Here is a 21940-nt window from a genome sequence, read left to right as displayed (position 1 = left end):
AAACAGTCAGCGGAAACGGCAGCTCCGCTAGCTAGCTAGCTACTGCGGTGAAGTAGCGACAGAATTATCAGGTAAAGTGGCTGTTAAATATGTACACGGTTGTGAATGCTACACAGTATAATCTTTTCTAATAAAAAAAGAGTGGAGTGCCGGGTTTGAGTTTTTGATATAAATGCACAGAAGGCGGCGCTCGTCGTTGTTTTCATCCGTGTTGACGAAAGTGAGGCTTCAGTGTTGTGTTTTTTCACCGAAGGCCGCTAATGTTTTGTATCTGGATTTCCGCTGCTGTCAAACCAACGCGTTCATAACAGTCTAAAATATAGAACGTGACAGTATTTGTTTTATTTGTGTATCTGTTGTTTAACGACAAAATATAACTGTTCCTTTTTTACCCTTAGGATCATAATGAGTTATGCAGAGAAGCCAGAGGATGTAACAAGAGAAGAGTGGATGGAGAAACTTAACAATGTCCATATTCAGAGAGCCGACATGAACAGGCTGATTATGAACTACTTGGTGACAGGTGACGCAGCATATGTTGTTGTTGTTGTTGTCAAATGATGTCAAAATAGTTAGAATGTTTGCATGTAGAATTGCAAACATTGAGTGATGAGCCGCCGACTGCTATATGTAGCAGGACTGCAATGATTAATCCATAATTAATCGTCAACTATTTTGATTATTGATTAATTGCTTTGGTGTTTGTTTGTTTTTAGTCATACAAACAAGCTCTCTGATTTTCCAGTTACTTAAATGTGACTTTTTTCATGGGTTCTTTGCCCCATTTACATATATATGTGTGTGTATATATATATATGTATGTGTGTCTATATATATATATGTATGTGTGTCTATATATATATATATACATATGTGTGTGTGTGTATATATTATATGTATACATTTGTGTATGTATGTATATATATATGTATATACAGTATGTATTTATGTATGTACAGTATGTATATATGTATGTCAATGTATATACACGTGTGTATATATATATACACACATATGTTTATACACATGTATATATATATGTTTATGCACACATATATATATATATATATATATATATATATACATATATATGTATGTATGTATGTATACGTGTATATATATGTAGATATTTTTTTAAGCTGAATAATTGTCTCAAGGTTTAGGGAATACAGAGCAACAAATTATAGACAAATTATCGACAGATGACTCAATTATGAGAATAATCATTAGTTGCAGCTCTATGTTGGAGTAATAATTGTGTGATTTTAGCAGTGAATTGAAGTCAAATTCTATGTGAAGTCAGTAAATACAATGTCTTTGTTTTCCTGTTAAATTAAAATATTTAGTGACACTGTATGACATTGTAGGATTTGGGAAACACAAATATACATTTTTCACAATTTTCTGATATTTAATGGATAATTGTGACAGATAACAATGTATTAACTAGAAAATTTAACTGGATCTCTGAAGGTGAACTGAGGCTGGATATGAGTTGAACAGCAGGGCAGAGCTAAATTTAATTTGAACGAATAGACAATTAAAGTTAACCACACTTTAATTGAATTGAGTTCTTATCATTAGTTCCGTTCCTCCTTGCATATCAATCGTGCAGGATTTCACAGTGTCTCTGCTCCACAGAGGGCTTCAAAGAGGCCGCAGAGAAGTTCAGGATGGAGTCTGGGATTGAGCCCAGCGTGGACCTGGATTCTTTGGATGAAAGGATCAAGATCAGGGAGATGATCCTGAAGGGACAGATCCAGGACGCCATCGCACTGATCAACAGTCTGCACCCAGAGCTGCTCGACACCAACCGTTACCTCTACTTTCATCTACAGGTAAAGTAAAACTGGATATATGCCCTGCATGTCGGACACAGTAGGTGTTTTGTTTTATTAATGCCACACTAATCTTTAAACTCTCAAATTTAAGTCGCCTATTAACAGCCTTTGCTAATTGTGTCCCATCACGGGAGGTTTTTGACCAATCACAGTGCAGTTTTAGCTGTTCCACCTCTGCATGTACTCTTTCACATTACTTTATTAACAATGTTAATAATTGTTCCTTTATTAATAACACATTAGTGTTAGGTTATTCATAACACAGGATGGAATAAACACTCCCTGAACAGAAAATCAACTTTTAACAAAAATGTGATCACATCGAACAGATAACTTCAGCTTCGTAAATGTGAATATATTCAACAAGAGGTTTCAGAACATCGAAATGTTTCAATATCTTCTTTTACTAAACAACTAATAATAATAATAATATCATATGATCTCCGGCTTCCTCCCACAGTCCAAAAACATGCGATATGGGGATTAGGTGAATTGATCACTCTAAATTGACCGTAGGTGTGAGAGTGTGAGTGAATGGTTGTTTGTCTCAATGTGGCCCTGCGATGGACTGGCGAACTGTCCAGGGTGTACCCCGCCTATCGGCCAATGTCTGCTGAGATAGGCACAGCACCCCCGCGACCCTCTGGTGGAGGATAAAGCGGTAGATAATGGATGGATGGATATGGCAGGAAACCTTAGGTGCGCCCTCTGCTGGACTCTACAGGGTACTTACTTGAACGTAAACACTACATCCCACGTTTGAAACGATTTCAAATAAAAAGTGACAGCCCTATTGCGTGCAGGTTCCTTCGGTGGATTGTTTGCTAATCCAACAACAGCTACTGCTATCTGTGCTACAAACACACCCCAAGAAAAAGAAAGGGACTAAGAGAAAGGCAAACAATAAATGCAATTAAACACTTGTTCAAATGTTTTAGAGATATTTCAGAGATGGAGAGATTTTCTGGGGTCATTTGTTGTGCATGTCCTGATGAAAGGGCCTCAGAGTGTCCTGTGGATGAGACCCAAAGATCACGCTATTTTACTTTTGTGGGATTTCACTCACTCCCTCACTGTTTTTTGGGTTGTGTTTGCAGCAACAGCATCTGATTGAGCTGATTCGTCTGAGGGAGACTGAAGCAGCTCTGGAGTTTGCCCAGTCTCAGCTAGCGGAGCAAGGCGAGGAGAGTCGAGAATGTCTGACCGAGATGGAGCGGACGCTGGCGCTGCTGGCCTTTGACAACCCTGAGGAGTCGCCTTTCGGAGACCTGCTCAATATGATGCAGAGGCAAAAGGTGAGGTCGACGCATCTTCTTTGACTCTTTAGCTTAAACGGATGCCTGTGTTCTTATTTTCTGTAGCATGCACACTGTTTCACATTGTATTGTTTTTTTATCCACATACACTACTGTTCAAAAGTTTGGGCTCACTTAGAAATGTCCTTATTTATGAAGGAAAAGCACTAAAATATTCCATCCATACACTTGTTTACATGTAAGGGACATACAAACAAATCTTTCCATTCCAGTGGCCACCTAATTTGTGGTGCATCTATAATCACAAGGTGGCAATGGCAGCAAGCGTTTTAGTTTGTGGACCTTAAGTGTGTTTGCTGAAGTCATGTAATTTACAAGGTTTCTTGATTGCATCTTGAAGCTGCTCCTCTCAGCTCAACATTCTCTAGATCCCGCAGATATTTTTTTGGTACGTTTTTTATGTTTTATATACACAGGGGTCACTTAGAAATGTCCTTTTTTTTTTTGAAGGAAAAACACTTTTTTCAATGAATTTAACATTAATTTAAATAATAAATACACTCTATACATTGATAATGTGGTAAACGACTATTCTAGCTGCAAACGTCTGGTTTTTAATGGAATATGTACATAGGTGTATAGAGGCCCATTTCCTCTGTTCTAATGCTACATTGTGTTTGCTAATCACGTTAGAAAGCTATTGGATGATTAGAAAACCCTAAAAATCTGTCTAAAAATCATTATTTCCAATCTTGTCAATGTCTTGACTATATTTTCTAGTAATTTTGCAACTCTTTTGATGAATAAAAGTGTGACTTTTAATGGAAAACACACAAAAAATTGTATAGGTGAGCCCAAACTTTTGAACGGCAGTGTACAAATGTGACGTTTTCCCCTCGATGTGTTGATATCAGGTTCCAGCAGAGGTGATATTCTCTCTGACCTTGTGTTCCAGGTGTGGAGTGAAGTGAACCAGTGTGTCCTCGACTACGAAAACAGGGAGTCGACGCCGAAACTGGCCAAGCTCCTGAAACTGCTGCTGTGGGCTCAAAACGAACTTGACCAAAAGAAAGTGAAGTATCCAAAAATGACAGACCTCAGCAAGGGAACAATCGAAGAGCCCAAATAAGGACCTGCAGTGAAAAAAAACCACACCACACTATCATATTTGAAAAAAAAAAATGGACACATTTCCTTTATCTATTTATACACTAACAACAACGTGACTCATATAGAGGACACCCTTTTCTTTTTGTAAGGGATGCTTTTTGATACTCACGTAACATAGAACTGGTCCAACAGATTTTTAAAATGACATGCATACCATTATTTGAATTGATATTATAAGTAGGGCTGCAGCCATTGTTTGATTATTAATCGGTTAATAAATGTATTGTCAACGTTTCTTTGCTCCGTGTAACAAAGAAATCATCTTTCAAAGGTTTTTTTCTGACATTTTATGGGCTGACGGTTTAATCGACGACAAAGATAATCATTCGTTGCAGCCCTAATTATAAGTCATGCCTTGTTCAGAACAGTTTTTTCAGCCCGATTAATTGGTCGTTTTGTGACCAAGAGTCCCTAAGTGTACCAGATTACCAGATCTCATTCAACATGCTGGAAATATAATCTGAGGACAGGTTGTGTCGTGTGATCTTGGTTTCAGTTAAAACAATATAATTCAGTGACGCTAGTTTTTTTTTTTTTTTCTGTCTTTTGGCAGGGAAAGTTGTTGGCATAACAGGGTGTGAATAAAGCCTAAATTAGGCTGTCACTTTCTATGTGTGTGACTGCTTAGATGGGGGTTGGTTGGTGGTTCGGGGGGAAAAAGGGGGGGCATGGACTCTTCTACGCGTACTGTTTCCCTTCACTAAAAACATACATTTCAGCCAGTGACATTTATATTCGTAGCGTAAAGTTGCAACAACAACAACAACAGCAGCATCACAATGCCATAAACCTTGCAGTGTACAGTGACTGTGCGAGCTCAAAGGCAAACCCTCGCTTTCATATTGTAATATAGCAGAGATGTGAATGGATAGATCTTTGTCCACAGACATGGGTACAATTCTACAGATGTATTAATTACATGTATGGAATACGTATTGCAAAGGTTTATGTGCTGCTTCTTCTTTTTTTCTTTTTTTCCCCTCGCTTGTATATTATTTTGCAATAAAAGTGAATTTTTAAGTTGGAAAAGATTGCCCTGTTTGCTGTTTTTTAGATCTGCAACTTTACAAGAGCAATTACATGTAATTCTGTTTTAAATATGCATGCATACGTACTTTGCAGTTTGAGATGAATTTATAAATCTGAGTTAATGACTACAATACTTAACTAAGCGGTTAAAAATAAGGATTAAAGGATTAAAATGCATCATTAACAATAATCCCATAGCAGGTGTATTACTAAATTCCAATTCAATCCAACTTTATTTATAAAGCACTTAACAACAGCTTAAACAAAGTGCTGAACATCAGAGATAAATAATAAAAAAATCAACAACATACAAACGTGTGACCCAATAGACCTAAGAACAAACAATAAAATACTGTCGAAAATATAAAAACAACACAAATAAACCGGTCATAGAATAAAACTATAACGTTAATTCAGTTAATTGTTTTAACTGTCTGGTTTTTGCAGGGTCAAAAATCAGAACCCTTAGCTTCATTGTCAGGATTATACACATGGTAAACAATCAAAATAAACTATATATGTCACATTATAAATAAAAATATTCCTGTATGGCTTATAAATAGTATCTGAATACTTTTCAGCTATTGAGATATATATGGGGATTAAAAAGCTTCATACAGGCAGTTATAACACTATAATTAGCCGCAAGCACTCATTAATGCTATATTATACAATATGTTAATGTATTATTAATATTAATACTATACTATACTATACTTAATACTCGTAATGTTTTATACAATAATAAAATGATGTTGTTTTTTATATAGTTTGATTGTATGACCTGTTTATATGTGTTGTTTTTATATTTTCTACAGTATTTTATTGTTTGTTCTTAGGTCTATTAGGTCACACGTTTGTATGTTTTATTTATTTATTCATTTATTTATGTATCTTTGATGTGGACAGCACTTTGTTTCAGCTGTTTTTAAAGTGCTTTATAAATAAAGTTGGATTGTATTGGCAAATGAAGGAGGCGTGGCCTGAGTGCGTGTTGAAAAGCGTCATTTGCATGTTTCTCCTCGCGCCACCAGGAAGCCCTTTTTGCCGGCGGGGCTCCGGACTCGAGAACTCAGTTGAACCGCCTCTGCTGCCGCCGCGTCACTAAAAATAAAAAAAAGTTGTAGTCGAGGCAGAATGTGACGTCACAGGCTCCTCCCGGCACAGAGAGCTGGGTCACGTGGTTTTTACTGCACCGTCATGACTGCGGGGACGAGGACCGTAGGCGTCTGTAAGCGTCACGGTGGCGGTGTCTTTGATGGCCGTCACGGGCCCCCTAGCGGTCACACGGAGGAGTGCGCGGATGTTTTTGGGAGGAGAGAAAAAGTGACACGTGGATCGTTTACTCCTCCTCTAGCATCAGGGGAGAAACAGCCCGCTGCCTCCCGGAGCTCAGTTCCGCGACCCGTTTGTCAGTTCATGGCGTCAACTGCCGAAAACCGCGGATAAAATCCTGCCGTGACTGTTTCTGTCCTCTGTTAGAGAAGAGAAACAAGAAAGTCAAAGTAAAAAAAAAGGGCGATCGGAAGAAGAAGAAGCTGCTGGAGGAGGAGGAAACGTCGCGTTGAATGGCAGTAATTCAAAAATATGGCAAGAACTATGATCCAGATTTGCTCTGTCACAAGGAGAACAGTCCGCCGGACAAGAGCGGCTCTCCCGGGGGTCACAAGAAGTGGTCAGAGCACAACGGCAACTGGTCCAGGTACGAGTTTAGTTTCAAAGCCTCTTGAGACACGTTGACCACCGCTGATTGGCTCATGGGTCTTCATGTGTCATTCAGTGGGAACCCTAAAAAAACCAATCTGAACTAGTTCTGATTCTCTATAAATGAGTTTGTGTTCATAAGTTCAAATTCGTTTTTTTTGGTATTTATATGTGCTTTTAGCATAGCATAAGCTGTGTGTTGTTCTTGGGAAGTGGATCTAGATTTATTTAGAAACGATGCCATCCTCACAAATGTCGTTATCGATTATTTTTGTGATCGATTAATGTGTCGATTATTTTCTCTATTAATCGTTTGGTCGTTCGATCAGTGTTTGTCAAACCAGGAAATTATGATCTTGTCACAAACCGAAATGATTCCGTTTGGATGATTACTTTATTACGTGGAGCAAAGAAACAAAGACAATATTCACATTAAAGGCAACATATGGCGCCTTTAAGAAGCTAAAAATGCTTCAAACCGATTAATCGATTATCAAAATAGTTGACGATTAGTTTAGTAATCGTTTAAAGGGATGTGAGTCTTTGGGTGGCTCGCGATTCGATTCTGATTCTTAGGGTCACGATTCGATTCATACGATTCTCGATTCAAACGATTCTCGATTCAAAAATTGATACAATGCATAGGTTCAGGTAAATTATGGCATCAAAACAATACAGTTTGTATAAGATAATGTTATCACACAAAGGCAAACTTAAGATAAAAGTTAACATTTGTTCATTCAAAACAAATAAAAACTTACTTACTGTACAAAAAAATAACTTGCATAAATAAAACTTAGGCTAGCTGCCTTTTTCTCCCAGAAGTTACAAAAATAAACTGTACACAAATAAGACAAACTGGTGTTTTTTCAAAACAGTTTCAAAAATATTTTTTTTGATTTTTGAAGTTTATGAATCGATTCAGAATGGTGGATGATTAGAATCACGATTCTTATGTGAATCCATTTTTTCCCCCACCCCGAATCGTTTAGTAATTGATTAAAGGCGCCATATGTAAGAATGTGGCCACAAACGGTTACTACACTCAAATTCAAAGTACCGAAGTCTTTAAAGTTTCATTTTCTCTGCCATTGTAGCTCAGACGCAGCTGAGATTCTACTGACTGCAATGATTGGTAGATGGTGGTAGGTGGCGCCACATGCCAAAACATGATTCCAAAACATAGACATGATTTGCAGTCTGCAAAAGATTTTTTTAATGCAAATATTTTTGGCTGTACTGTTGTTGTTGGTGAGTTCAGTTTGTTATATGAACATTATTCCTGAGTCTCTGTGACATATTAGGAGGATTTTATGTCCAGTTTAGTCGATGAATTGTTTCGGCACTAATTTTAATCTCATATTGCTCACCCCCAAGAACAGCTGTTGTTTTTTCATGCAGCTGGAATTTTGTTTCACTTGGCTCCTGGACCTCATGACCAGGTGCTCGTGTGGCCCCCAGGTCATTTGACTGTGTGAAAGTTGCACTGCACTGCAACACATTGCTCAATGGTGATTGATAAAATTGCGTACTATTGTTTTTAAGCAGATAATAGTCACTGTTACGACCCCGGGGTCAGGTTTTTGCCCCCTTGACTGGTCCTAACAGTCCCTCAGAGGAGCAGTAGGTAGAGTGAAAAATTCTAAATTTGAAATTCAGGTCACGACAGAACGATAAGCAGTGCAACTCAGTGAGGCAAATAGATTTGCTCAGTGCTCGTTTTATGCCACTATTTATTTTACGAAATGGGGAAGTGTAAGTGGGGGGGAGGTTTTAGTGTCATGATTTCGAAACATCATCTTTTCCATTGTACTTATTTGTGTTTACCTTTCATCAATATGTGAAATGTTTCAATATATCAACATTTCTTAAGGCTTTTTTGCTAATTTAATATTTCCATTCAGGTTTTTAAGCACAATTAGAAAATGGGCATAAAACACAAATTGACAATGTTTACATTAACTTCATATGGACTTTATATTATATATACGTACATACATACGCGCGTGTCGTCATGTTTACGTGCCGCGACACCAGAGTCCAGGCACCGTTTACCAGTTTAGCTCCGTTAGCTGCATTAGCTCCTTTAGCGCCGTAATCGCGCCGACAGTCAAACTGGAGCGGTCTATTAAACGAAAAGAGCAGCGCTACAAATCAAACCAGCGTACCTGTGTACTGCGTATGTGTGCCTCTGTTTTTAAAGTTTAGTGTTTCTTTACAGACTCATTTTAACAATCCGGAGTCACGTAAACATGATGTCACACGCGTCTTTATCCGGTCAGTCGTCATGGAAACGCGTGCGTTAACGTTGACACCGTTAAACACTGTTGATGCGTTAACGTTTGGCAGCACTAATGTATATACACTAATGTATAATAAGACGTATATACATGGAATTTACATGGTTTCTTGAATGCATCTTGAAGCTGCTCCTCTCAGCTCAACAATCTCTGGATCCCGCAGAAGTGATGAAATTTACCATGGGCTTCAAATGCATCTCATTAGCTCCTCCCGGTTGATCAACACGCTGTGAACCCCGCATTGCTGTCACTAGCTCTCATGTGCTGGGGTGTACAATATACGAATAAGGACACCATACAAAACCAGAGGTGTTCTTGCTTTCCAATCTGTGGAATGCTCTGTAAAGCACTTTTATCTGTGAAAGGCGCTATAGTATCAAAGTTTACTTACTTACTTACTAACGATAAATAACGGCCTACAAATAATCCTCTCCACTTTCCCCCTCCTGCAGGCCAGTGGCGAGGGTATGGACAGTGGTCCTGCTCCTCGGGACGTGCCTCCTCTACTGTGCCCGAGTGGCGATGCCCATCTGCACTGTCAGCATGGCCGTGCAGTTCGGCTGGACCAAGAGGGAGTCTGGCATGGTCCTGGGCAGCTTCTTCTGGGGCTACTGCTTCACCCAAGTGCTGGGAGGCTACGTCAGTGACAGGTGGGTAATGTTAGTCGTGTTATGATCTGAGAATGTGGTTCTCTTTGGTGGCGTGTCCACAGGGATGTGTGCTTGGAATATTGACAATGACACCGGTTTTCATCTAGCTCCTGTTTTAACTTCCTGCTCATATGAATATTTGCATGGACGCACATGAACAGCCGAGCTGTTTGTTCAATGCGGACAGATACAGTAGTAACATATTAGTGACACATCACTCTGTGAGCAACCTGTGTCCAAGCCACTTATTAAAAGACTTCACTCATAAAATCGACACCAGCTGAGGTGTACGCTGTCTTCAAGCTGCAATGCGTAACATATTAGAGGCCAAAATCGTGTCCCGGGTCACAGCCGTGTTTCAGTGAGCTCACACCTGCTCGTCTCCGGTTCCTTCTAAGCACAGGTAGCACACAGAGGACCATTACGTTGATGTAACACGCTGACTATGTTCACTACCGTTCAAAAAGCATTTTCTCTTCAATGAATATAACACTAAATGAATCATAAATACACTCTATACATTGTTAATGTGGTAAACGACTATTCTAGCTGCAAACTTATGGTTTTTAATGGAATATGTACATAGGTGTATAGAGGCCCATTTCCAGTGTTAATGGTACATTGTGTTTGCTAATCACGTTAGAAGGCTATTGGATGATTAGAAAACCCTTGTGCAATGATGTTAGCACAGCTGAAAACAGTTTTGCTGGTTCTTTGACGAAAGGGCAAAATGATTATTTGGAATAAAAAATCATTATTTCTAATCTTGTCAATGTCTTGACTATATTTTCTATTCATTTTGCAACTCTTTTGATGAATAAAAGCGTGACTTTTAATGGAAAACACAACAAAAATTGTATTGGTGACCCCAAACTTTTTGAACGGTAGTGTGTAATTATCTCATACAAGCCCAAAGCAAAAATCCCAGACCATTCTCTGTTGGTGTATTTTCACTGCTAGGACACATACGTGTAAGCTATCTTCGCACACATTTACAGTAGGTGGACACGTGTGTGCTGAAGGTAATCCAGGCTGTGTTTATTTGTTTACAGGGTGGGAGGTGAAAAGGTCCTCCTGCTGTCCGCCGCAGCATGGGGGTCGATGACAGCCTTCACGCCTGTCCTGGCTCACTTCTGCTCCCAACCCATCCTTTCCATGACACTAGCCCGCTTTCTCATGGGCCTGTTGCAAGGTGATTTTAAATTTTTTTGACAATGCATTATTGAATGGGTTACAATTGGGGTGTGAGAGAATTTTAAGCAATACGGTAAAAAAATGCTCCATAATATGATTTCCCACCCTACTTTAACAGAGACATTATGCAAAGTCAACTTTTTAATACTTATCTTTGGGACTCTGGAGGCCCTATGAGGAGGCAAAGTGCGGAAAAAGATGACATGTCATGTTTTTGTGGTCCTCCTCAGTCTAAGTACAGGAGATAAAACACGACACGATGACTTCTGCACTCATTGCTACGTCACAATGACACATTCCTGGAATTGTTGTCTCTCTGAGCTCCGCTTTGTCCCTAAAAAACACGAGAGTGCAGGCGAGGGCAATAGTATCTGGAAGAGCAGAAGTCTGCGAAGTGTTCTATTCTTGGCTGCACAGTGCAGCACAGAGTTCTACACAAACTTCCAGCCTCAGAGGATTTGCATTTTATATATGACGGCAATGTGCCGGCTCGGGTCGGCAAATGATGGCTTTTCCAGATGCTAACTGCTGTAAGCTGCAGGAGCCTTAAGGCCACATTATACTTCTCTGACTGCGTAACCACGGAGACCCCTCGAACCTTCATACTTCTCCGTCGTGGTGACGGATACGCACTGCAATTTCCCGCCCGATCAGTAGGGGTCGCCACGCAAGGTTGTTGTGCTTTTGGCTACAAGTGAGCAATGGCGTCCGAGAGAGAAAGACTGTTGTTGTTGAAACAGTTTCTCACTTTTCTGTGTCCGGAACGCAGTTTTAAGATGATTTGAGGGGAGAAATTAGCCATTTAGAGTCTAAACACGTGCTGTGTGTATTAACATATGACATATTTATAGTTCGGTTGCGACGTTGTCGGCGGTGATCAGCTCCGCCTCTGTGGACCCTCGGTGCGCACAGTGGCCGGCACATAGCAGCATTACCTCGGCCTGTCCAGAGGACCAATCGCAGCCCTTGCCGTCACCGTTGTCCCTTGACGGAGTGACGGACACTTAAAAAATCTTTCGTGCAGCCGGAGACGACGCTGAGGCTCTCCGACAAGCTCTCTTTTGACGCAGAGGGCTCTGCGTAACCTACGTAGAGCAATTTACGCAGGAGTATAAATTGGGCTTCAGTGACGCTGACATAGTTTCCTGTGTCTCATTTGCATTTAAAGAGACAGGCACTGAAAAGAGAGCTTTCTGAACAGGGCTGTTTTGGCAGAGTGATTGAACTGCTGTGGTGCTTCATCCTTAAGGTATTTGGACCAAAGCATGTCACAGACATGTTCATTAGGACACCAGGGAATTAGGTTCACTTGGAGAAATAAGGGAATAATGAGTCCTTTCTGCTCTCTGTCTTGATCTCAGGAGTTCACTATCCTTCTCTCGCCAGCCTGTGCTCTCAAAAGGTGGTGGAGAGCGAGCGAGGCTTCCTCATGAGCACTGTGGGAAGTGGCTCCTATCTGGGGTGAGTCAAGTCTTGTGTAATATATTTTTGTACAAACAATACGTCTGGAAGAATTTAAAACCGGTTTGTGTTGTGATCTCACTATCACGTCAATCAGCTGGTAATTGCATGCCTGTACCCACACGTATAGAAAGACCTGATGTGCTGCCACAGCAAGGATAATAACTCACTTTGATATCTTGAAACTGTAATTCATGGGGTGTGTTTGCCTGTCTTGTAACGACCTATTTCTTTCTTTCTTTTTTTTGCAGTACTCTAGTGATTGGAGGAGCTGGTTCCCTCATGTTAGATCTGTATGGCTGGGAGAGTGTTTTCTATGTGTCTGGGCTCCTCTCAGTCCTGTGGGCCTACTGCATGTGGAAGTGTCTACTCAAAGGAGAAGGTAAGGCCAGGCTGTAACTACAACTACACTACCGTTCAAAAGTTTGGGCTCACCTAGAAATGTCCTATTTTTTGAAGGAAAAGCACTTTTTTTTAAATTCTTTTTTTTTTTTTAATATTCAATCCCTACACTTGTTTACATGTTAGAGACATACAAACAACGATTTCCATTCCAGTGGCCACCTAATTTGTGGTGCATCTATGATCACGAGGTGGCAAAGCGTCTTAGTTTGTGGACCTTAAGTGTGATTGCAGAAGTCCTGGAATTTACAAGGTTTCTTGAATGCATCTTGAAGCTGCTCCTCTCAGCTCAACATTCTCCAGATCCCGCAGAAGTGATGAAAGTGACCATGGTCTTTGAATGCATCTTATTAGTTCCTCCCGGTTGCTTAACAGTGGTGAACCCCTGCATTACTGTCACTAGCTCTCATGTGCTGTGGTGAACAATATACGAATACGGACACGATACAAAAGCTTTTACCTTGGTTATACTATTTTTTGGTAAATTTTTATATTTTATATACACACTGGGGTCACTTAGAAATGTCCTTATTTTTGAATATAACATTAAATGAATTATATATACATGACTATTCTAGCTGCAAACGTCTGGTTTTTAATGGAATATGTACATAGGTGTATAGAGGCCCATTTCCAGTGTTCTAATGGTACATTGTGTTTGCTAATTGCGTGAGAAGGCTATTGGATGATTAGAAAACCCTTGAAAACCGTTGTGCAATGATGTTAGCACAGCTGAAAACAGTTTTACTGGTTATTTGATGAAAGGGCAACATTATTATTTTTGAATAAAAATCATTATTTCTAATCTTGTCAATGTCTTGACTATTTTCTTTTCCTTTTGCAACTCTTTTGATGAATAAAAGTGTGACTTTTAATGGAAAACACAACAAAAATGGTATAGGTGAGCCCAAACTTTTGAACGGTAGTGTATGTCTGTCACTTTTTTTTTCGTAAATGAAGTTTGAATATTTTTATTTTATTTTATTTGTTTATTTAACAGGGACAATGAAAGGCTCTCAGCCTTACCAGAATTAGCTACTAGCTAAATTTCATCTGTAGTCCCTGGGCAGGGAAAAAAACAAACAAACAAAATATAAATCTAACAAATTTGAATGAATTTGAATGACCTGACACTGCCATATAGTAGGCAACCTCTTACTTAAGCAGGTGTTTACAGTGAACTTTACGTCCCTCAATAGTGTCACTGTCGCGATAACGCGTTGTACTTGTTGTAGTCCGTGTTGTGACCTCGTCTGTGTCTGCAGGGCCGATCATCACCCTCGAGTCCCTGGGAAGCGGTGGATCCCAGTCCAGACTAACCAAGAGACACTGGCTGCGGCTCTTCAAACAGCCTGCAGTCTGGTGAGACAACATTGTGTCTGTGTCTGCTGTGCGTGTTTAAACCCTTTGTATGTACAGTATGTGTGCGTTTGCCCTCAAAGTCCGATGATAGAGCGACCTCCCTCCGGCTATCCGGAAAGAGTTCATTATTGTTTTTCAACTGTTGGAATAGGAGTTAGTCGCTGGTGTAGAAAATTGGACATTTGAAAGATTCTGAAAGAATGTTGACACGTATAATACAAATGTGTCACTGGTGACAGATAATTACCAAGTAAGGAGATATTTGTAGGTTATCTTCTTCAGTGGACTTAGATCCAGCTTTAATTTATACCAGATCTGCTGTTCCCTCTCTATCTATGGAACTGGGTTCTTCCTTGTTCTGTGGGTATTTCTCACTGGCCTACACTGGAAAAACTGATTTTCAACAAAGCAGGCCTTGTTTTGGGGAAATTGTTCTGATTTTTTGCCTAAAAAAAGCAAGACATCCTGGCACGAAAATTACAAAAATAATCTAATTTTAAGAAGAAATGTCAAACTTGGTCTAACTGCAGCTTATTTTAATCTTTTATTACACTGGGTTACGAAAACAAAAAATGTTCGTTGAATCCGAAAATGATATCCATTTTTCTCAATCAGGTCAGGTTTTTATGCTAATTTGATTTAGAAAAATCCGATCTTCTGACTAAATTGATTACATTCAGTTGATTTTCGTTAATATTTCTCAAACACCGCAGATGTAGCAGAATACGTCAGGCTTATTTTTGCAAGATCTTCTCGTCGAAGCCATTTCATTCACTTGTAATATATATATATATATATATATATATATATATATATATATATATATATATGAAAACAATCAGTTTGGCACATGCAAAATCTTCAGAATTTGTTTATTGCAAGAAATATAAAAGGATTTTGAAAATACCCGTTCATGTAAACAAAAACGTTAAAAAACAAATATGTAGTTGACCTGATTGAGCAAAACCAATGTGATATTTGGATTCAGCACATCAAAATGATCCTAAATTAGCTAAAAAAAAACTTACATTTATACAATTACATAACAATACATTTGGTGTTACCAGTGTTATCAGTCACAAGCTAAAGGAATGGTTTATGTGTTCACTACTTGTAAAATTCACTATCACTCATTGGTGTGTGTGCACATATAGGAAATCCTAAGAAATACCCTCTTAAAGTCAGCTTACTCAAAAAAGGAAGAGTCATTTGAGTTGCAACTTCCTTAAATCTTGTTTTGTTTTGATTTTGGCCTGTTTTTCCTCATTTAAAGGAACATTACTGTCTATATTTATCAGCTAGTTTTAAGTATTCAAGACAACCAATATTGTCTTACCTAATTGGCAGATTATAACTCCTAAAAGCAGAATATTTAATGATTTTAAACCGTTTTGGCTAATTTCTCGTTGGTCTGGTTTTACAGTGTAGATCTAGACCACATGTGTCAAACTCAAGGCCCGGGGGCCAGATGTGGCCCGCCGCATCATTTTATGTGGCCCACGAGGTCCATGCTGCTTTAAGGCGTGTCTTGACCATAAACTACCTTTCCCACAATGCATGGCGATTGTGTTACCCGTGAAGTGACGGCATCCCGCCACTAGTTTGCATGTGTAATGTGACTGTATCAGATCAGGTTTGGTGCTAAAGCTTCGACTGTGTCTTCCCGACAGTGCTGTGATCGTGACACACCTTTGCACAGCGAGCACCTTCTTTACTCTGTTGTCGTGGCTGCCAACATTCTTCAAAGACTCTTTCCCCGAAGCCAAGGTAAAGACGTTGCCACATCCTCCTTCACATTGTACAAATTGAGGTCACGACTGTTTGCAAGATCAAAATGTAATGTCTGTAAGGCAAATGCAGACTTTGTCCTCTTCAAACACTGTCCTGTTTACACTACCGTTCAAACGTTAGGAGTCACCTATACAATTTTTGTTGTTGTTTTCCATTAAAAGTCACACTTTTATTCATCAAAAGAGTTGTAAAATGAATAGAAAATATAGTCAAGACATTGTCAATAGTAGAAATAATGACCTTTATTCAAAATAATCATTTTGGCTTTTCGTCAAAGAACCAGCAAAACTGTTATCAGCTGTGCTAACATCATTCTCTTTTTCCCCAACAGGGTTGGATCTTCAATGTGATTCCTTGGTTAGTGGCCATTCCCTCATCCCTCTTCAGTGGCTGTCTGTCTGACAACCTCATCATTCGAGGTAGAGCAGCTGACATCAGATTTAAATTTAGATCATTCATAATGAACAACCGTGAAACTGTATATTATTTCTCCTCAGGCTTTGACACGGCCTCGGTGAGGAAGCTGATGCAGGTACAGCTTTGACAAAATGTGAACATTTATATTCATGACTTCTTTCCTCTTGTATTAAACGAATCCTGTGTTGTGCGCTCATCTTCTTCCTGTTAGTTTTTCTCCATGGGTGTGTCCAGCGTGTTTACACTTCTTCTATGTGGCAACCCCACATTCCCGTGGGCTGTAGCATTTGTGTCTGCCACCATGGGCTTCACCACCTTCAGTCACAGGTACCGGCGATCACCGTTATCTCACGCTTTATCTCAGGCTCTGAAACGCCAGCTTTTCTTAATCAATTTATTTATATACACTATGGTTCAAAAGTTTGGGCCCACCTATACAATTTTTGTGTGTTTTCCATTAAAATTCACACTTTTATTCGTCAAAAGAGTTTTTTCAGATCCCATATTTTTTCTTGTAAATTACACCTGAAAATGTTTTTCTTTTTCTTCCTGAAGACTCTTTATTATTTTAGGTTTGTACGTTCATCCATCCCCAATTCTCTGTTTCACTTTTTGTCAGGCTCCTCCTGGGGCTACAGTCACAAAATGAAACTGTCATTTTCTCTTTTAATGAGATTCTAAATGTTTGAAGACTGATTATTCATTCTGGCACTTTTCATAAATTGTGTATCGACGATGTCTTTTACAGCGGGGTTTCTGTAAATGTTCAAGATCTGGCTCCGTCGTGTGCTGGAGCATTATTTGGTAAGTTTAAAAAAAATAATTCAGTTTTCTATCAAACTTTACTTGGTAAAAACAACAGGTGCAATTTTAATGGCATACTAAATTTGACGTGTGTATTTTCATTTCTCACACAGGTGTCATGAATACATGTGGCGCTTTCTCAGGTGAGACATCATCATTATTATGATTATGCTAAATTATACTTTTGTTTGTTTTTCTTATCTTTAACAATCTATTAGGTGAAATTATTCATTGCCATGTCTAAATTCAAACGGAAGTTTTCTCCCCGTCAGTCACCGCGGCTCGTGTGCGATGCATTTTTCATCAAGAGAGAGCGTGATTGAGTTTGTGTCAGATGAATAATGGAGGCAGCGCAGAGATGGTTAGAGTTCCTGTGAGGGACACCAGAGTGGACTGTGACACTTTGTTTTACCAGGGGAAAGTGAAGTGAATCTACTATGTGTGCTGCTGTCTTTGTGGTGAAGTGGTGTTCAATTGAAGTTGGGTGGTAGGAGTTACACAGGCGATAGATACACAATAGATACAGGCAACTTTCTGGTGGACTGGAGATAACGTACACTACTGTTCAATAGTGTGGGCTCACCTATGCAATTTTTGTTGTGTTTTCCATTAAAAGTCACACTTTTATTCATCAAAAGAGTTGCAAAATGAATAGAAAATATAGTCAAGACATTGACAAGATTAGAAAATAATGATTTTTATTCCAAATAATCATTTTGCCCTTTCGTCAAAGAACCAGGAAAACTGTTTTCAGCTGTGCTAACATCATTGCACAAGGGTTTTCAAGGGTTTTCTAATCCTCCAATAGCCTTCTAACGCAATTAGCAAACACAATGTACCAACACTGGTACGTCTAACTCGGCCCCGTGCTTACTCGTAACCGTATCACGACAAGTGTCAAGTCTGAAGAGTTATCGAGAGATATGCAAATAATAGACAGACAGACGTTCCTGGAATTTATCGATAGATAATCCTTAAAAAATATTAAGCTGATCAGCTCCACATAACTCTGTGTTTATATCTTGTGTCACCCGTTTATTAAACCCCTTACAGGCAAGTGAAATAAATATATTTTTTAAACTTTTATTTTTTAAGTTTAAAAGGTCAAACTCATTCATGCCTTTCAGGGGCTTGTGCAAAGGAAAATAATGTATTTTTTCTCCGTTTGTTTTTGCAATGCTGATTTTGGCCATTAGGGGTTGCCGTAGCACCACGATCCCTCTCTAAAAAAATGTTACTTTGATTAGCAAGAGTTTTCCTAAAGGAAACAAACACGTTTTTAAAAAAAAATGAAGAGAACATGCAGAGCAGAAACCATGTATAAATACCATTATATAACCCCAAACTACCACTTCAATGGCATGTGTGTGTGTTTCCTGCACAGGGGTTCTCATGGTGTATTTCTCGGGGTATCTGATCGAGACCACAGGCTCGTGGGCCTCCGTCTTCGCCCTCATCACCGTGGTCAACTTGCTGGGCCTCTGCACCTTCCTGGCCTTCGCTGAAGCCCGCCGGGTCGACCTGGACTGCAGCAAGGTACGCCACCACAACATCCACATATGAATCACAAGATCATCGACATCGGACCAGGACGATATTCCCAAAGAAGAAGAAGAGGAGGAGACACCAGACACGCTCCACACACACGGGAGAGAACAACGAGCCATGAAACCTGAAAAAACAGAGATGGACTGTGTTTCTGAGGAAGTACTGCAAGAGTTACTGAAAAGCACACAGCAGAGAGGCTGCATCATGTTACTGAAAATACACATACACACGTATACGTTTTGTTCTTTTTTTCAGCAGTGGATGCTCAGGGAGAAGGTGAATCGGTGAAAGGCCGACTCTACCTCCACATCCAGGCTGGAATACGTGACTTTAGGACTGTTACCTGAAAAAGCAGTGGCTCTGTTTCGTCATTGAGGATAGTGATGGATGTGTGCGATGGCTGGAAGTGAACGGGGGAGGAGGAAGGGGAGGTGGTGTGTGCACTTAATGCAAGCAGGGAGACTCCAAAAAAGCTCAAGTCCTTTATTTAGAACATCACACTCAGAGAACTGTCTGGAGTGACACCTCATTAGCCTGCTGCTAATTACTGGATAAGCACTCAATTTACCTTCCACTACCCCCCCCCCCCCCCATCGCCATGGTTACATGCTCATTTTAAGTTCCAATTCAGAGAAGGTCAAAGAAAGCTTTACGGGAACAAGGCTTTCACTAATGTACACTCAGTCCGTGAAGAATAATATGTTATGGGTGAGAGATGACCAAAGGTTAGGAATACATTTTTGTTTTCTTTCCATGTCGCCGCACGGAATAGAAATACCTCACTAATATTGTTTATATGGCTCAGTTTTTTTTTTTAAAGAAAAAATATATATGTGTATATGTATGTATGTATGTATGTATGTATATATATATGTTTATGTATATATGTATGTATATATATATGTATGTGTGTATATACATGTATATATGTATGTATATATATATACATACAAAAATATATATACACATACATGCATACATATATATGCATATATGTGTATATATACATACATATATTTACATATATATATTTATTTAGGTTAGAGAAAAATAGATATATTTAGATTTCATTCTGCTCTTCTATGTCCTTGTTTGTGTGCTCTTGGTGACACACTTGGTCTATGGAATTTAACTTATCTTCTAAATGTTGTTGTTGTTTTTTTTTTCAATCTAAAGTCAATCTTTAAAGGAAGGAGTGTTTGAATCCCCCGCCAGGTCAATGAGCTGGGCTTTGACCCAACACACATTTCTGGTTTAATTCTAGGAAGGTTCCTAGTAGAGGACGGGTTAAATGCAGAGTACCAACAATTCAGAACAATAGACGCAGTCAGGGTGGTTTTCCTGTTGACTCCTGTCAGTCGTCTGCATGCAACACACTGATCTATCCATTAGGTACGCTACCATTCAAAGGTTTGGGCTCAACTATACAATTATTGTTGTGTTTTCCATTAAAAGTCAGACTTTTATTCATCAAAAGAGTTGCAAAAAAGGTTTTCAAGGGTTTTCTAATCATCCAATAGCCTTTATTAGCAAACACAATGTATATATTCATTGAGGAAAAAAGTGCTTTTCCTTCCAAAATAAGGACATTTCTTAGTGACCCCAAACTTTTGAACACTAGTGTACCTTGTACAACAACCCCTTTCTAAAAAGTCTCCTTTAATCTCACACTTAACATCACGTGAGATAAGATGTAACGTCATTCCTGCAAAACTGTGTCGTATCAAAATGTCTTTTTCTTTGCCAAAATCTATGCATTTAATGTTTGTTTGTTTTTGCTTGATTGAATCAAAGATGGTGCTCACTGTCACAAATGTATGTTTTTCTTTGGTCCTGAGATGTGGAATCATTTACAGCTGCCTTCGTTGGCCTCGCCCTCCCCTTGTGTTCTCTCTGTTTGAAAAGGCCTTTGCATCACGTACGAACATTTTCACGATAAATCACAGACGTTTTCCTTTAACATTATCTCACTGTGGGTTCCTGAAAGCCTTTGGGAGTTTTGTTATATTTATGGTTAAGAAAATGCAGTACTCCAATACTTTTAAGATATGATGTATTTAAAAAAAACTAAAGAAAAAAGGAGATATTAACTTTGATTAAAAATATATTTTTCAGCATCAACGAGTGCTACATGTATTTTCTTTAAGGTGCCACAGGGAGGCAGCACAGTGTCAGTGAGTAAATGATGGGATGCAGACTGTATGGATGGAGATACATGGTGTGATTAGGAAAGAAGGTCCGTAATTACACATTGTTTTAATTTCGAATATTGATGAATATTATATATATATATATATTTGAAAAACAAAGGTTTTTCCTCTGAGAAGCTGAGAATCTTGAACATCAGTTGCCACAGCTCTACATGTGGATCGACTGGCGATCGGGTTCCAGTGTGGGTTCACGCTCTGGGCTCGGTGTTGAGTCCAGGCCAGCAGGACGTATATACGGTGGCACCATATGGCAGGAAGCTGTGTGCCATGTCGGCGAGCTGGCACTGCCCATGTGTGAACGGCCAGACGCTAGTCAACCCAACCCACTCCTCCTCATGGGACCGAACGGCTCAGGTTGCCATGGAGACCGGTGGCTTGTGGCTGCCGCGTGGCAAATGGAAAAAGGGAAGAGGGAGGGGATCCCCGAGTGAGCCAAAGTAACAAGTCAGATAGAAGTCAGTGGAGTGGAGTGGAGTTTGGCAGCGAGTTTGGATCTTAATGCCCACTTCATATAAAGACAGCCGTGCTGTTAAAGAAGTGGTCACTCGCTTATTGGAGTGCTCTCGCTGACACAAAACGGTGTTATAAAAGCATCACATTATCCGAGTGGCCCACCATTTAATTAGCAAAGATGAAATGCTACGAGGGGAGAGCGGAGAGCGGGGGGGGGGGGGAGAGATAAACCCTCCCCCAGCTTGTCAGCTGGTAACCCAGTAAAGGCAAGGCCTCATCAGAGAGCCAGAGATACATGTAAATGAAATAGCCCCATTAATTAGTAATTAACATCAAGTTAATGACATT

General features: G+C 39.5%; 2 protein-coding genes across 2 annotated transcripts; both read left to right on the top strand.

Annotated features, from left to right (window-relative positions):
- On the top strand, positions 1-4851 carry LOC310932303 (glucose-induced degradation protein 8-B homolog). The gene is made up of 5 exons (XM_083895598.1): positions 1-71; positions 399-523; positions 1642-1838; positions 2939-3136; positions 4053-4851. Exons 2-5 carry the CDS (start codon positions 406-408, stop codon positions 4224-4226), a joined length of 687 nt encoding a protein of 228 aa, XP_083751724.1. The 5' UTR covers positions 1-71; positions 399-405; the 3' UTR covers positions 4227-4851.
- Positions 4852-6864: 2013 nt separating this feature from the next.
- On the top strand, positions 6865-18944 carry slc17a9b (solute carrier family 17 member 9b; the record flags this gene model as incomplete). The annotated part of the gene is made up of 13 exons (XM_083894872.1): positions 6865-6998; positions 9753-9950; positions 11003-11142; positions 12506-12605; positions 12857-12987; positions 14273-14369; positions 16040-16136; positions 16492-16579; positions 16658-16692; positions 16789-16904; positions 17326-17381; positions 17495-17524; positions 18766-18944. 13 exons carry the CDS (start codon positions 6865-6867, stop codon positions 18942-18944), a joined length of 1401 nt encoding a protein of 466 aa, XP_083750998.1.
- Positions 18945-21940: the final 2996 nt, after the last annotated feature.

Source organism: Microchirus variegatus (genome assembly GCF_963457635.1).
Source record: "Microchirus variegatus genome assembly, chromosome: 9".
Lineage (NCBI taxonomy): Eukaryota > Metazoa > Chordata > Actinopteri > Pleuronectiformes > Soleidae > Microchirus > Microchirus variegatus.
The sequence above is the reverse complement of the archived record's forward strand: the minus strand, read 5'-3'. Positions and strand labels throughout refer to the sequence as shown.

Bases quoted from the DNA above. Each gene is read 5' to 3' on its own strand.
- LOC310932303 (XM_083895598.1), top strand. From the start codon at position 406: ATGAGTTATGCAGAGAAGCCAGAGGATGTAACAAGAGAAGAGTGGATG. The intron at 524-1,641 runs GTGACGCAGCAT...TCTGCTCCACAG, and splicing joins TATGAACTACTTGGTGACAG to AGGGCTTCAAAGAGGCCGCA. The intron at 1,839-2,938 runs GTAAAGTAAAAC...TTGTGTTTGCAG, and splicing joins ACCTCTACTTTCATCTACAG to CAACAGCATCTGATTGAGCT.